Here is a 17,236-nt window from a genome sequence, read left to right as displayed (position 1 = left end):
AACTGTAGTCCATCAACAAAGGAGGTGGCTTACAAAACACTCGTTCGACCTATACTCGAGTATTGTTCATAAGAGTGGGATCCGTACCAGGTCGGGTTGACAGAGAAGATACATAACATCCAAAGAAGAGCGGCGCGTTTCATCGCAGGGTTATTTGGTAAAAATGACAGCGTTATGGAGATGTTTAGCAAAATCAAGTGGCAGAATCTGCAAGAGAGGCGCTCTGCATCACGGTGTAGCTTTCTGTCCAGGTTTCGAGAAGTTCCATTTCTGGATGAGGTATCGAATATATTATTGCTTCCCCCTACTTATACCTCCCAAGGAGATCACGAATGTAAAATTAGAGAGATTCGAGCGCACACTGAGGCTTTCCGGCAGTCCTTCCTGCGAACCATATGCGACTGGAACAAGAAAGGGAGGTAATGACAGTGGCACGTAAAGTGCCCACCGCCACACACCGTTGGGTGGCTTGCGGAGTATAATGTACATGTAGAAATTTGCCAATTGGATTTTCACTCAGGTGGGGTAGGAGTTGGCTCATGGATAGCACACAGGAAATGATCACTTGAGCACGTATCAGAGGGAATGGGTCATTCCAGGTTGATACGGTGTGCGCTGCTATCCTGTGATCTTGTTTAGAGCGCGTGCTGTTATCTATTATAGTTCGCTGTTGTAGTACGGGTGGCGCTCCGGTGGTGATTTGCTATTATGTCGCTGGCGTGTGTTCGTGGTGGCTGGCGGAAAGTGAGAGGGTAATCGGGTTCTGGATATTGCACAGAACGTGAAGTTCGATCTGCCTGACTTGCTATTGACTAGTGCTAAGGTGGTTGTACCTCGCAATATGAGCAGAGTGGTCTGGGGCGGATCAACTCGTCGCACTGTGCTGGCCATGCGGTGGTGATCAATTGGCGCCGGTGTACTAGTTCTGCCTGCCTGTCCGATGTGGAGGTCCGGTGGTGTCCTGTGATACTCTGGCCCAAAGACAACTAGTTGCTAAATTTTGGAGTCGTCTGCCAGGTTAGGGTGTGGGCTCGGTTGGCTCGTCAGATTTTCCGCTGGAAGCTCCAGCTGTGGTTTCTGAACATTCTGATGTGGGACGGCGTTATTGGAAGTTTATGGTGTGTGTGTGTGTGTGTGTGTGTGTGTGTGTGTGTGTGTGTGGCACATTACGATATTCATTGGTACTAATTTATTTGCTCAACTGGAGTATCTTTTGTTTATACCGGTGAGTGGGTCGTTACCCACCCGGTCTGCTCAGCGTAGACTTTGGTGGTGCCTGTATGTTCCTTTTTGAAGGAATTCATGTAGGTGGTTCCTGTTACCTGCCCGGAGTTGCATTCATGTATGGTATATTTGGCATTTGACATGTTAGGTAAAGTCTGCCTAAGGAAGGCAGTTTTGGACAGTATACACATAGTGAATTACTTCTGCTTAGTATATATGGTCTTCTGCGACCTGAACAACACGATCTCATCAATTTGGTTTGTGCCACAGCATTTAGTGGTATGTTCCGTATTTTTATCTTACTGTGTTATTATTAACTTGGTGGAATAGTCGCGTTTGGTATTGTTAAGGCACTTCTAAGACTGTGGTTTGTCTATTCATGTGCGCTTGGCTTTTATTGTTTTGTTTATTAAGATTTGTGTGTGTGGGCTTCTGGCATCTGTTAAGAGCGCTTGAGTTAACAGCACTGTGGTTATCATGTGCTGTCGGAATGTTATATTGTTATTTCATTTTTGAATTTTATCTTGTGTTGATATTATCTGTCGCGTGTTGCAGAACATAACCAAGGTGCGTAAGTGATGGGCAGTTGTGGGAGCCATGTCGGGGAGCTCTCATAATTTATTTCGGGGATCGTTTCTAGTGGGAAGGCTCCGAAGTGTGAGAGGCCGGTTGTCTGTGCTTGTGTTGGGAGTTGCCTTTGCCCTTTGGTTATATCAAATTATTATTTTGTTATTATATTTATTGGTTGTGTGTTGTGCTTCTTTTATTTTATGGTGCCAAGTGACATTATCTTTCTCAAAGTTCTTTTATATAAATGGTTTTAAATTATAATGCCAAGTCAAATTATTATTGGATCTTGGTCTCAGGTGTAAAATCGTTTTAGGCAACATTGTAATTTGTTCTTGCAGAATAAATTTCTCTTATTTTACGATGCCAAGTTGCCATTATTATTAATGTTTTTTAGTTTATTGGTGCTTTTAATGTTTTCTGATTTTATGATGCCAACTGTCATCATTCTTAAAGGTTTTTGTAAATGATCTTAAGTTGTATTGCAAGTTAACTTATTATTGGATTTTGTCTCTTGGCTAAACTCTAAAAACTGTTTGGGGATTAATGGGTGGAAATCCTTGGACAGTTGTCCTATAAGATCACACATTCCAAAGATGTCAGGCGAGCTGGACAGAGCAGAACGAGAAGTCCAAATGGTAAGAAATGTGCATGGAATCTGAAAGGAACGTGGGTGCTCTAGTGGTAAGAGATGATTCAGAAGGTCAGCTAAGAAAGAACCTCTTGGACAGGTTCTCTAAGAGCCCCAAAGCAGATGGTGGGCAGTGAAGTTGCCAAGCAGCAAAAAGGAGTGAGGGAGCTGACCGATGAGCTAGAGTAAGTCCGACTTGGTAACAGCAAATGGTGGAGAGGTGTAGATGTTGCAAAGACGAAAGGTGAAATGAGGAAGGGCAATGCTGACTGCTACAGGTAGCAGTCACATGTTAAATTAGATGGAGGGCCAGCATGGCTCCCACAGGAGGTGGAATGCTGTCCTTGGCGGCAAAGGTCACAGAGGACCAGAAAGAAACATGAAAGGTCAAATGGGTTGTGAGGATAATTTTTTTTTTCTTGGAAGCAGAAAACAAGCGGACACTGCAATTCCAAAAGCAGCTGTAATCCCTCCTGGGATCTAATGCCATGAATTTTCTATTGGAGAAGTCATAATGGGGATTGGGGAAGAGGGAACAAATGAAGATTTGTCACCTTGGTGGCTTCAAAAATCCACTGTTACAGGGGGAAGAGGCTGGAGAATCCTGTTCCATGAGATCTACAAACATATTGGAGCTCTCCCCGGGTCAGTCTGAATTCCACGGCAGAAAATCGGTAGGCAGTGGGCACCAGCAAAATGGCGGTCAGCCAGGTAAGGGTACATATGCCAACACCACTGAAGTGGATCTCCAAGTCAGGGAAGGAGAAGACCATTTGTTTTTGTTAGAGTTCTTAGAACTTTCTAGTTGACAGATGAAGAGTATGTTTTTAGCTGTAGAAAGTCTTTGCAGGAGTATTGCTTTTGTCCTTTCAGCCTGGCAGTTGTGTAGCACGTGATTTCGCCACCAAATGTAAAGATCTGATTTCTTGTTGCGTAGCTGTACTAGGAGACAGGGATGCTATTGTGACCTGTGTGATTTCACTACTGCAACACTGACTTGAAGTTGGAAGTCTTGGTGGGCATATCCTCAGTTATGCACGGCATATCAAAAATGGTGCTGTAATGCACGGGTATTGACTAGCTCACAGTTACAAGTGACAGGGTGGTGTTTGATGTCCTTCAATCACATCTCCTGGATGCTTGCTCATTAAGACACTTGGGATATTCACAGGATTACAATTGATACAGCAGAGAGGCGGCGAACACCTGCCCTCGTGAGCATCTCTGCCAAAAGTAACACACTTGGTCATGCTTTGACTGGATACACGTTTTATTATAACGTTGACACTTGTATGAACTCATCTGGTTTGGAATGTATGGTTGGACTGTGATTACTTCACACCCTCACTTAATCTTTGAGGCAAAAACTACTCGAGCAAATGGTAGAAAATGAGTGCATGTGGGTCCACAGCTCATGGTCATGCAGTAGCGTTCTCGCTTCCCGCACCCGGGTTCACAGGTTCGATTCCCGGCGGGGTCAGGGATTTTCTCTGCCTCGTGATGACTGGGTGTTGTGTGCTGCCCTTAGGTTAGTTGGTTAGTTAGGTTTAAGTAGTTCTAAGTTCTAGGGGACTGATGACCATAGATGTTAAGTCCCATAGTGCTCAGAGACATTTGAACCATTTTTTTTCTTTTTTTTGGGTGCATGTGGGCATTAAGTTTGCATCCATCTTTTTCATAAATTAGAAAAATTTCAGAGCCTCCAACTGCAACACCTTCCAGAACAAGGCATGCATTAACGGTTGCAAAGAAATGACTGTCTTCAGTACATGATATCATGAGGAACCAAGGTGTATTTGGGAGGGCCTTCAAATCTATAGCCTCATTCTGTTTATGTTTTTGTTTATGTTTAGTAGACACACGCTAAGATGGTGATTGATACATTGCAAAAGAATCCCCCATGATTGCCAACATCTCCAATGGCATGCTCTTTCCAACTGGGAACCCCCTCAGAGGGGGATTCACCCACCGTAAATGACTGTTCGCACCTCAGGTCACACCCCCCAAACTCCTGACAGAGGGACCAATTGGCATTTGGGAAGGCAACAGCTCAGGGACTCACCCTTCTGGGCCTGACCTGTATCAGAGGGTACATGAGAACCCTACCCGTTGACCTGGAGCTGCCAATTATGCATTACCTTGTCACCTGTAATGTGTCTAACGAATGGGACAGCCTTCAGGAACACACCAGGATGAAGGAGAAACAAAGAGAATGAGGATTCACCAGTTAAGTCTTCACGGCCTTACTGAAAGTGGCACCAGATACTTATGTTTATTCTTGATGGTGGCCTGTAAACCACTACAAGCTTGTGCGTTACCTGAGCACCACTGTGGCACCGCATTGAGAGGGGTGTTCAGCACTATATTCATTAATCTGAAAGGCTGGAAATCAGCTCCAATTTTTGGATATATAGCCATTCACCCTTTCATCCAACTTGTTCTACTGCAGTATGATATTAGCTTGTGCCCATCAAGATGAATCTGTTGAATTTAAGTGATTTCATGTGACATTCTGCATTAAACACAATACAGCTGCTGATATGCCACCTGGACTTTTATTTTCCTGTATGGATATCAGACATTTGCTCTATTTATCTAGGAATAGTCACATAATGATTGTTGCAAAGAATAGTATTAATGAATCATTACAGTAGTGCATTTTATAACTGAAGTAATCTCACAATTAATAAACAAAAATTTATATTTCTGAAAAAGTTCTGCAGTGAATTATGAAAACTTACCTTGCACTACCAGATGCATATCTTGTTGAGGTTTCCACCTGAAATATTTGAAGAAATGGCCAGTGATTTACAACTGATGAGACAGTAAATACATAGAATTCTATTAACGCCCACCGACATGCGATTGGTCCACAAAATGCTGTAAGTTAGGATTGAAAATATTGTTAAAGAGGATATGATAAACTGTTGCAGTTAATGAAACAGAATGTTAGTGAGAAAATGGAGAATGAATTCTTACTGTCTTCAGTATTGTAAATAACTCCACAAGCCAGTAATTTGGTTGTAGCCATACTTCCTACTAGACACTTCACAAAGGAAAGTGATCAATAACATCTTTAATCTGTTATGCACTTACACTTTGTGTAAAATTTTCTTTCAGTTTTTTTTTCCGTTATGAAAACTGCGATGCAATGACAGATGAATCCATCATCATAAGTGACACATTTGGACCTCTGTGCTCTGGACAGCCCATACCAACTTGCAGAGGTGGGGAGTGACACATACAGGCTTGGACCATTAAATACACAAACATTAATAAATATTGGCAAATTCAAAATAGTTTCACACATTGTAAATGGACAAGTTAAAATTGGCATTACAAAATATCACATTCACAGATGAAGAAACACCACAATCAGAGAACTGTAGATTCTTCACGGAGAACACAGGGAAGAAATTCGTGAAACTACTACAGAACTAGGCTCTGCATTCATAAATGGCAATTATGTTGCAAACGGTACCAAATTTTTTGGGAGGACAACGGTTTAATCCCACGCCCGGCCATCCGGATTTAGGTTTTCCCTTATTTCCCTAAATCACTCCAGGCAGATGCCGGGATGGTTCCTTTGAAAGGGCATGGCCGACTTCCTTCCCCATCCTTTCCTAATCCGATGAGACCAATGACCTTGCTGTTTTGCCTCTTCCCCCAAACAATCCAAAATCCAAATTTTTCATTACCTCCAGAAGTCTCTCTCTCTGCAATAATTCAATATTTAGGTGAGAGGTACACAATAATTAATGCACATGCACCAATAGATCAGGATAACAATGCAGAAGGTAAAACAGTCCTCAGAACAATGTTGAGAAGCATCTGATGAAGTTCCAGAGGAAAACATAGAGATTTTATTTAACGTTTATCCTCAGACTTGTACAGAATGGAGATGAGAACATTATCTGCCTAAACTGCTATTAAATGAATTTATTTACAACTGAAAGTTTGACTGTTATGCCATTCTCAAGCGACAGCTTACTATGAACTAAGTCAGTGCTTGGGGAGTAGATATTAAGATGTGCAGTATGACATGACTTTGACAGAAATTAGTACATGAAGTACTACCAATTTCTAGGCATACAGATTACGAAGACTCCCATCTTGTACAGAAAATGGAATTTGTAAACATGGTTAACACAAGGAAAGTATTACCTCAAAAGGAATTATAAGGGATTCAGAGATCACATTGAGCTACCACTTGAGAATTGAACAACTGCCAAATTAATTTTGAATAAGTACATTCCATATCAGTCCTGGTAGAAAATGTTTTCATTTATGAATGTCTGCCTGACTAGATGTAAGAAAAAAGGAAAACTGCAAAGAAAAAGACATTTAGCATACACCACTAAAAAGATACAAGGACAACAATAATATGATTTGAGAATATCAGACAGCTTGTGTGCCAGTAACAAAGCACAATTCCAAAAAGATGATGAATTCCAGAGTCAGACATGGATATCTGCTGAAATTGACCATTACCACTGAATAATAAAAGTAAAATTCCTGGCCTAGAATAACTGATAACCATGTTCACATTAGATTCAATGAAATTCTATGAAAAGTTGAAGGAGACAACAGCAAAATTCTAAAATAGAAGATATATCAGAGATGGCTTAGGACAGGATGGTCCTGTGAAGGCCAAATTGATAGAGGACTAAAGGAGCAAAATACTATTGGAACACATCTGTAACATTTTAGAAGGCTTATGACTATAAAGCAAGACTGCTTTATTTCAAAATTCTTAAAGAATCTGAAATACAGAAGACAACACGGGTCTTCGTAAAAGAACTACAGCCTCATTTGAGAATAAGAACAGACTTTAGCCAAGGCAATGTACTAACTCCATTCTTCTTTCAGAGTATACTAGAAAAGTGAATATTGAACAGATGGAGCAGTTGTCAGAATCTACTACTACCTAACTTGGTTAGAAAATTGGTAATTTCAAAATTGTTTGTTCAACTTTTGTAGATAATTTAGCAATGCTGACAATGTAGAGAAACCACAGAACAGAGAGAAAGAAAAACAGTAGGAAAAGCATGACTACTCGTCTCCTCTGAGAAGCAGCAGTGAAGCAGTAATGTGTAACTACAGGACTGCAACATCCCTATCAAATACAAAGTGTGGGAGGGTCAGGGGAAGACAAATTTAAGGATCTATGAGAAGTCATGTAGCCAAATGGTAGGGAAAATGGAACCACAAGAGGAATACTATAAAAGATGGACTCTGCATTTCAGTTAACAGAAGAGGTTTATAGTAAAAATTCATTCTCCAAAATTGCAGAACCTCCAACTTGCAAGGCAGTCATTTGGCCAAAATACACATCTGTATCACACAGAATACACATCTGTATCACAAATAATAATTTTAGAATCAACAAAAGATAGTGAAAATTACAATAAAGTAAAGATATTAGGAAACAGAATACCACCACAAACATTTAAAGTCAGAACCAATACAGAAGTATAGATAAATATGTAGGAAAATAAATGGAGACAAAATTTGGCATACAAGGTTAATGAGTCTTAGCATACTGAAAAGAAAAACTGTTTAGCAGTACTAAAACCATTAAAAAATCTCATTGCCTTACAAGAGTGCACAAAGACCTACAAGAAACTTGTATAAATTAGTAAGATATTTAAAACCAAACCAAATACAGAAACTGGATTGAGCTGGTAAATTCTCCACGGCATAACAGTTACAGAAAGACATAATACAAATTGAACTTCAGGTGCGTGGGAAGAAAAATGTGTACAGAAGAAGGAGTAGCATAAATAAATGTAAAACCTTAGCTGGCCTGTAATTGATCAGGAAGAAAAAGAAGTTCCATATTTGTAGTACCTTATCAGTAAAGCATAGCAATCGTATATGTACTGCAAACAAGTTGCAGCAAGCAGCTCAAAGAGACTCTGCAAATATGCAGATAACAGTATTTGGAGTGTTTTGTTAGGCTACAGAAGTGATCAGAAATATTTTGCAGTGGTGGTGTTATGCTGTCAGTACTGCTTGCATGCAGTCAAAAAAAGAGCAATGCATTCAAGTGTCGCTCCATCAAGAGCTGCACACTGCTGTTGTTACATATCTAGAGAACAAATAAGATCATACAACAACAATGTACATATGTATTCCTTTCGCTCGAAAGTTTGTAACTTGCCTTTATGGTATGGTATCCAGTAACTACTACGACTGAGGTATTCACTCAGTGATTGTTTACTTCCAGAGAACTAGAAGTATAGCAAAACAGAACACTCGCTTGATGTGAGACAAAGTGTTTTGCATTTCTTCAAGGTTGTGAGTACTTCTAGGGACTATGGCATATCACAACCACAAACAAGTGTGCACAGTCAATAGCAAAAAACATGAAACAACAGTAAACAATAAGCCAAGGTCAGGTCATCCCTGAAGAGAGAGGAGGAAAGACAGCATGATTTGTACGCAATCAGCTGGTGTTCCAAGAGAAAGCTTGTGAATCCCTGTAACATGTTTGTTGCACTGGTGCATTTCTTCTGCCAACTGAATCCAATGTTACTAGATAGAAATAGATTTCCTGCAGCATTGAATATATGGCCATTTTTAAGGCAACCGGGAATTTTGACTGGAACACTGGACTTCTTATATTAAATTTGAGTATAACACACCTCAATTTTGGAAGCAATTTTTTGAAGAAACAAATGAATTTTATAAACTGCAATATATGGTATCAAGTCTTTGTAAGCACCACTGGAAATTAATTTGAACAAATAATGAAGGTAACTGGAAATCTGTCTTGCATTCAAACTTTCAAATATTATACGTGAGATAGTAATATGAATCTACCATCAAATGCACAGGATTGATGACACTGAACATTTCCCATTTAACATTGAAACATGAAAATCTATACATTTAATATTTTGCTCTGGTGAACTATGTTCCTTTTAAGTCAAGAGAAATGCCCATAACCTACTACCCATTGGGGTTACTTTCCTGTGAGAAAAGGCCAACAACTGTGAGGCAGTATTTAAATTCACATTCATCTAACTTTTGCACTTGAATCTTTAAGCAATTTTAGGACTTTCCGAAGGTCAGTGCTATGATGGCAAGTAGAATTTTTGTCACACATTTAAACATAATCATAAACTCATTGACAAACAAAAGATGAATGCGGCCAAAATTAGTGAGGGGCAGCAATAAACAAAGGATGCAACAAATCAAATATTCTAACTCTGCTGACTGATCTCTCAAAAAATCAGATGCATAACCAACTGCTAATTTGTCACTTTCCAGCTATAAAATATTATTCACAAATATTATATAGAAAAACACTAAAATTGAATTCAACAGTACTATTTCAAACTATGCAGCCCAACTTCAGGAGTTAAATAGAGTCCTGTATAGTTTTTCATTAATTTATTTTATAAATACTGATTACAATAATGCTAAATAGTACTACATGTAAGCCAAAACTGCCACAGGCATAAACAATACATTAAACTGTACAGTGAATACATAGTTTGACTGGAACTCAACTGGATCCAGGGTATCTACAATTTGATTAGAACTACTCAATTAAATTGACCAGAGCTAAATGTACTCCACAATTCCATACACCAAAAGACAGCATATTTTACACTACTCCCTTATCCTTATCAAATGTGTATTAGATACTTTTTTGACAAATTAACTATTATGCAGTGTGATCAAGATGTGTCAGGTTCAATTGGTTGTAATTCAAACTTGGTAAGTGCTACATAGTAACCTAAAGCACCATGTAAATGAGCAGGAAATTACAATCTCACCTGATATGACGCATTTGTTTGTATAGAAATATTTCCTTGTATTTAATCACTGTAACAGTTGCATATGATGGCAATTTATCATGTTTTCACTGATAATTAATGAAATATTTATCTCAGAATGTTTCTTAAGGTTCTAAAGTGACCAGCATGGGAAGGTGCTTATCTCAAGCCAGGTTTCACAAAATCCTCACCAGAGTACCAACTAATCCAGGAGGTTAATTGAGGAAGGACGATGGGGAAAATACAGAGACAGCACATGAGACACTGGAACTGCTCCTCAAAACTCATTTTCTTCAATATGCTCTGGCAGATAACAGAGTGCCTGACAACCATTGTCTTTCAGAGGTCACATTCTGCTCTAAGAGAGGACTGGGAATCAGCCAAGGAGTGTGTGAATTTCAGTAAAATCCAATGGGCAGTGCCAACATTCTAATTGGTCAAGTCACCTGGTCGAGATGGAGTCCTTCCAGCTCTCTCAAAACAAATAGGAGACAACCATATACGAGTCCTCTGCACGTTATTCAGAGTTAGCCTAGCAGTGGGAGTCATTCCCAATGCCTGGAGGGTAGTGAAGGTTGTCTTTATTCCAAAGCCAAGGAGAATTGATCATACGAAGGCCAAGGATATGAGACCAATCAGTCGAGTTAATGTACCTACTATATATAGGTGGACTAGGGCCATGCATAGTGGAAGGAGGGTAGAGGCCACATAATGAATGAAAAAATATTAATTAACACCACTAGAGGTTGTCCACAAGGAGTTTTGTCCACTTTATTGTGGAATCTACTGGAGAACGAACTCATTGAGGAACTAAAATTACAGACAATGCTTTTGCCACGGATATGCAGATGACCTAGTCATAGTAATACCCGGCAAATTTGCTGACAGGGTTAGGAATATGGCACAAGGCGCACTGGACATTGTGCAAGACTGGTACATTACAAAGGACCTAAACGTTAATCCTAACAAGACTGTTGTGTTACCAGTCATGAAGAAGCACATCTAAAGCTTTTCGATGAAACTATCTGTGAAGGGGATAGTGAAATATCTAGAGACAATCTTAGATGAGAAACTAACACGGACCCTTCACATTAAGAGCATCTGCTCCAAGGCGAATTGTACTCTAGTGAGTACCAGAAGGCCTTGTGGGAAAAACTGGGGCCTAAGATCCTGATGTATGCACTGGACACACACAACAGTGGTTAGATTTAGGATCTCCTATGGAGCCGTAGTGTCGTGGAAGAATGTACAACAGCAGGATGAAGCTAAGGAGCTTGCTAAGGTGCACAAACTTGCCTGCTTTGCCACAACAAGGAGGAATTAGTAGCGCACCAACCACTGGGATGTAAGTCATGCTGGACATGCCTCCACCACATCTTTGGGTTAAGATGAAGGCAGCAGCTGATGCACACACACTCAAAACTGGATCACATTGGGATATCCACTAAAATAGTGAGGCAAATATAGGAATGGCTTGAGAAATGCCGCCTGACAATATAACAACTCTCAACTGCTTCAACAAGCCTTACAATAGAATAACTGGAAGTAGGGAGCAGTGGGAAAACAGTATGACACCATGCAGAGGACACTGTCTGGTTCACTGATGGGTCAAAATCACACCAAGGTGCTGGGGTGTACAGGGTTCAGCCAAAACTGGAGGGCATCATCTCTCTAGGAAAACTGGCCTTGGTATTCCAAGCTGAAATTACTGCAATCAAGGTGTGTATGGAGGAGAATATATACAGGTGCTACAAGGACCATAGCATCTACATCTATTCAGACACCAAGGTAGCCCTGAAATAATTGGGAGCTCCTGCAGCACAATATATTATTATTGCAGAATGTCACAGGGCTTGGGTGGAGTTAGGGGATTCAATAGAGGAAACTTAATATGGGTCCTTGGTCACTCAGGGATCAGTGGCAATAAAGAAGCTGACAGATTGGCCAGGATGGGAGCAAAGACTCCATTCAGTGGACCGGTATCTGTTCTGATAATCACCAATGCTATGATCAAACGAACTATGGAACTGGCTTATAAGAAGCACATAGAATACTAGACCAAGGTCTATAAGCAAAAACATGGTATGGTAACAATGCCAAAGTTGTGCTTTAAAAGATGCTCTGTAACCCTGGGCTCAAAGGGGAAAGAGATTAAACTCATGTTTTGACTGATGACCAGTCATGGGAATATAAAAAAATAAAAAATAAACACCTACATACAATGGGTATAATGGAAGAAGACCATAAATGTAGCATCTGTGATGAGAGTGAAGAAACTGCATTGCACTTAATCTTCCAATGCATGACATGGGAGAGCAAACAGAGAGAATTTTCAGTGCAACTAGAAGTGGAGAAATTGTGTCTAACAAATAATGGGTAGAGAGACTCCTTGCACTATCTAAGGGCACTGGTTGGCTTTACTAGATATACAGGGAGCAATACTGCACAATAAACTGTTTCAGTGCCAGGTTAGACCAAAGCTGTCTTAGCTTCTCTGCCAAAATCAAATAAAATCCCTCATCCTTAGTGAATTTGTGTTCAAGTATTTTTGACAAATTAACTATTATGCAATGTGATCAAGATGGGTTCAGTTCAACTGGTTGTACTTTGAATTTGGTATGTGCTATATAGTACCTTAAAGCACTATGATCTCATCTGATATGACAAACTCGTTTCTATAGTAATATTTCCTTGTATTGACTTATTTTAACAGTTGCATATGATGGCTTATTATCATGTTTTCACTGATATTTAATGTAAATATTTATCTTAGAATGTTTGGTAAGCTTCCAAAGTGTCCAGTATGGGAAAGTGTTTATTTCAAGTTGATTAGTTTCAATAAAAACAATGTACTTTCAATCACTTATTTTAATTAAGTTTTCTAAGATGTTTTGAACATGACTAGCATGGTATGGTTTCTTGAGGTTTTAAATAAACAGTGCTGCTGTGCCTCATAGTCTTTGGTAATGTATGTGTGTTTCTCACATAGTTTGGGCCGGTGAACTGTTGCTGTTAAGTCTGCATAGGTTTTGACAGTAGTTGAACTGAAGTCTCTGGGCAGCCAACCAGTAGTGTCATTTCAGCTCTAAAATTGTATTTTGTATGTTTTTGTGACTGACGAACTTTCACTTTGCGCAACTGATAGTTCTGTTTTGTACTATACTTTGATTGACAGTGACACAGCATCACTGATGATTAACACCTAGCTGGACTTATTCACATAATTGAACTGCATTATCTTCAATCTGAAGTGTTCAACCTTGCTATGTGATCCTATATAATTCAATTTAATGATTTTAAGGATGGCCATTTCTATTTTTGTGTCTTACATTGACAGTGTACCATTCAACTGAACTTTGTCACTGTGTTTACATTTCCTTATTTGGTTGTCACTGCATTTAAATTCGTTTAAACAACTTGTTTAAGTATACATTAACTATTACAATATATGCCTAACTTCATACTTTTAGATGTTGCTTGACTGACAGGCATCTGGTGGTTTTAACAGGGTAGATACTCAGTGGTAGATGGCCTTGACCCATGCATGGGACTGTAGAGAGAGATGCTGAAATCAGCTCTGTTCACTACCCTGAAACTCAGTACATCATAGGACCAATTTCAAAGCATTAACATTACGCATCTTGATTGAATTTTCACAGTAAGCAATCAGCACACAGTGACAGTAGCTGGACTGAAATCACTATCAGTTGCCCTATTGGCACACAATCTGAAGATAACAGACACAAGGCCAAATATTCAATTTTCTCTTTCAAATCTTTTTTATTATGGAATATCATAATGGAGTTCCTCCTTTTAGTACCAGCATAAACATTATAATGACAGTTTCTGAGATGATCAATTTTTGTTGATTTTACACTGTATACTCACTTAATAGAGAAAAGGCACCTGGGCAATATGAGAAGACTGTACAATACCACTCATATTACACTAAACTTGTTCCTTCTCTAACAGCACCATATCAAACATCTCTGAGCCCATGGAAGTTTCCTAGTGGCTGGAAGAAGGTACCAATCAATCTTATTCTCAATTAGTGTCACCTGATAGATGCACATAATCATAGCAAAATGAAGCATGTGCATGAATAACGCTGTATGGTATATTTCCAAGTTTTTTGGAAATCGGCAAAAACCGTTAATAAAAATGTAATAGCAGATATTTATTGTTTGCAGATGCAGACTGTTGAAAATAGTTGGTTGTTCTTTTTAAAATTGCACTAAGGATAGTTTTTAGAAAATACATAACTATTAAAATGGAAAAACAGTGTATAGCAACTGATATACAGCATTGCTGTATATCACACTCCACTACAACTATAAGGTTGCCTAGATTCTCAAAGTTTTACATAAAAAAATTATATCAAGATACAAACTAATATTTATAGTAAACTGATTGCTTTGGTCTTAAATAAGTAATAGAATATGAGTTTGTTATGAAGTTGAGCACAAAGCTGGCACATTACACTCAGTTGCACACTGAATGTTTTCATAAAATGTCTGGATTTTAATTCCCTGTATTTCGTCACATCCAATAGATTGCCTTTCTTCTCCTTACAAGTTTCAGTACCCCATTGTAGAGCAACCAAACACCAAAATGCAACATAATTTCTTTTACTTCATGTTCAAAAACATGTTTCACAATACAATGTCTTTCACATGGATGAAACCGCTTATGCCTTGAGGATCATCACTGCATAGCTTCAACCAGAGCAAAGCAGTAATTTTCGAAGTAGGTGGCAATTTGGCAACCAGCTCAACAGATCCAATGCCCTTGTCTTACATCATCTCCTGTATGGTCAACTTCGAAGGTTCTACATTGGCCTAAGCAATGACATGCTTCCATTCTAAAGGAGCCACAACTTTTGACACTTTCTTTGCTCAATCACTGCAAAGTTCCTGTCACAAGGCAGGAAACTATCACTCTAACACAAAAACTTTTTATGTATTTCTACACAGTACTTGCAGTTGACCAGATAGAAATAAAGTGCTAGAATTCTCCAGTTATTGTTCTGCCCAACATGGTCGTCAGACCATATAATTAGTTTGTGTCCCACATCTTTTTCAAGCATCACAAATTTAATCAGACAGGAAACTATTTTGGCTGAACCACACCTTGCACCAGATCCATCCCCTACATTTACCATGTTAGTTAAGTACCGAAGTCATGAACCATGAAATTATATGACGGCAACTGTTTCTGGCAGAGTACCATGGAATGTGCCAATTTATGACAAAGTAGAACGTGTTGTATGTCCATGCATGTAACATATATATTGTTCCTTTGTAGCCATTTCTGTGTTGTTTTTTAGCAGTTTGTATGCTCAGTCTGCTTTTGCAAGACAACTGACTAAGTTCTATGTTGTGCATTTGTAACTCTACTGAAGCTGTGATCATAAAGAATCCATTTCTGCACAGATTGAGATTGTGGTACAGACATTATTTAGAAGATTTATTCTTAGTTCGAGAAACTCAAACTGAGTTCTTGATTCAGGGACTTGTCATCATTTGCTATGACATGTGGCCTACACAAATATTTTCCTCAACCATCTTCAGGAGTGGTCACTCCACTTTCCAGTTTATGTTGAAGAGAAAGTTTTCATTGGTGGGTGATGCAAAATATGTCAAGCAATGTTTTTTGACACACTCCTTTTGACTGGACTTCATATTTGAAAGCAGCTTGTTTCAATGAAGTACTGTCTGTCTTACCTTCCTTTCGTCTGCCTGGCACACCTATTTACATAGAGTTTATCGAGTAAATTGCCTTTTCATTGTGCATCAAGGCATGGTATTCTCTGTACAGCCTTAACTTAATTTACATATTTATGTCCTAGAATCCTTCTTTTGAACACACTTATGTGTTGCACACATGGTCCTGAATCATGCTGTCAATACTACTACCCAATATTCAACTGAATAATCATACTCCACATTCTCTTTCAATAATATAGCAGTGTGTTTTCTACTTTTTCATCACTGATGAAGACAGAACTGCAGTTAGTTTTATTCATGGTCTTAGAATTATGGGACAAATTTCAATGTTGGATCAACAACAAGTAATGGAAAATCCGGGAAGGAATGTAACAATATTATAAAGAGCAAACTTGATCGGTTGGTTGGTTCTGAGTAAAAAGGGACCAAACCACAGGGTCATCACACCCTTTTTTCCTGACGGAAGCAAGGCAAGGTGTACAAAAACACTCAGCATCACACCTAAAAAGAAAATGAATGGAATGAATAAAAAATAGGGAAAACATACACCACAAAGAAAAGTAGAAGACGGCATTAAAACCATAGAGCATATAGTCTGGGCTGGCTGATCACAATAATAAATGAGGATGAGCCAGCCACTCTGAAACATATTAAAACGTCCACCTCAAAAAGACAAAGCGAGAAGAGCACATGTAGGGAAAAGATGATAACGAAGACGAAGACAAACAATTGCAAAGAAAGTTTGACAGAGTTACAATGGAGGGAGGGTGGCGACCTCAGAGAGAAGGCTAAATGCCCACCCTTGGATTGTATGATGAAACCCCCTCACAAATAAAACCTCGAATTAAATCTGGGGTTTGAAACATTGTTACCCAAAACCGAAGCTGGGGTTCTAGGAAGGTTAAGTCTGCCGTAGAGAAGTTAAAAGTCAGCAGTCCAGCAAGATGTGGATGACAGTCATATGTGAGCCACAGTGACACAGACGTGGGTCCTCACGACAGAGGAAGTAGCCATGTGTTAGCCACGTATGGCCGGCATTTGTTTGGTTTGGTTTGTTTTGGAGAAGGAGACCAGACAGCAAGGTCATCAGTCTCATAGGATTAGGGAAAGAAGTCGGCAGTGCCCTTTCAAAGGAACCATCCCGGCATTTGCCTGGAGCGATTTAGGGCATGTATGGCCAATGTGAAGCCAGCAGAGAACCACAGAGTCCATGCAACAGGCTTGCATGGAGTCTTTTACACATTTGTAGTCTCCTTAAGGGCGCAGAGTTTGTTGTGCATACTGAGATTATGTCATGCGGT

At 39.3% G+C, this 17,236-nt stretch overlaps 1 protein-coding gene across 13 annotated transcripts in view; it reads right to left on the bottom strand.

Moving 5' to 3' along the window:
- Positions 1-17,236, bottom strand: part of LOC126295173 (zinc finger protein 492-like) — a 113,780-nt gene that overhangs the window by 41,926 nt on the left and 54,618 nt on the right. For all 13 annotated transcript variants that reach the window (XM_049987468.1, XM_049987473.1, XM_049987474.1 and 10 more), the window contains one exon: positions 5,164-5,201. In XM_049987468.1, the coding sequence (XP_049843425.1) occupies positions 5,164-5,201 (38 nt within the window). The remainder of the gene's footprint in view (positions 1-5,163; positions 5,202-17,236) is intronic.

The sequence above is a fragment of the Schistocerca gregaria genome, chromosome 11, assembly GCF_023897955.1.
Source record: "Schistocerca gregaria isolate iqSchGreg1 chromosome 11, iqSchGreg1.2, whole genome shotgun sequence".
Lineage (NCBI taxonomy): Eukaryota > Metazoa > Arthropoda > Insecta > Orthoptera > Acrididae > Schistocerca > Schistocerca gregaria.
Note: the sequence above shows the minus strand (reverse complement) of the source record. Positions and strands in the feature narration are given on the sequence as shown.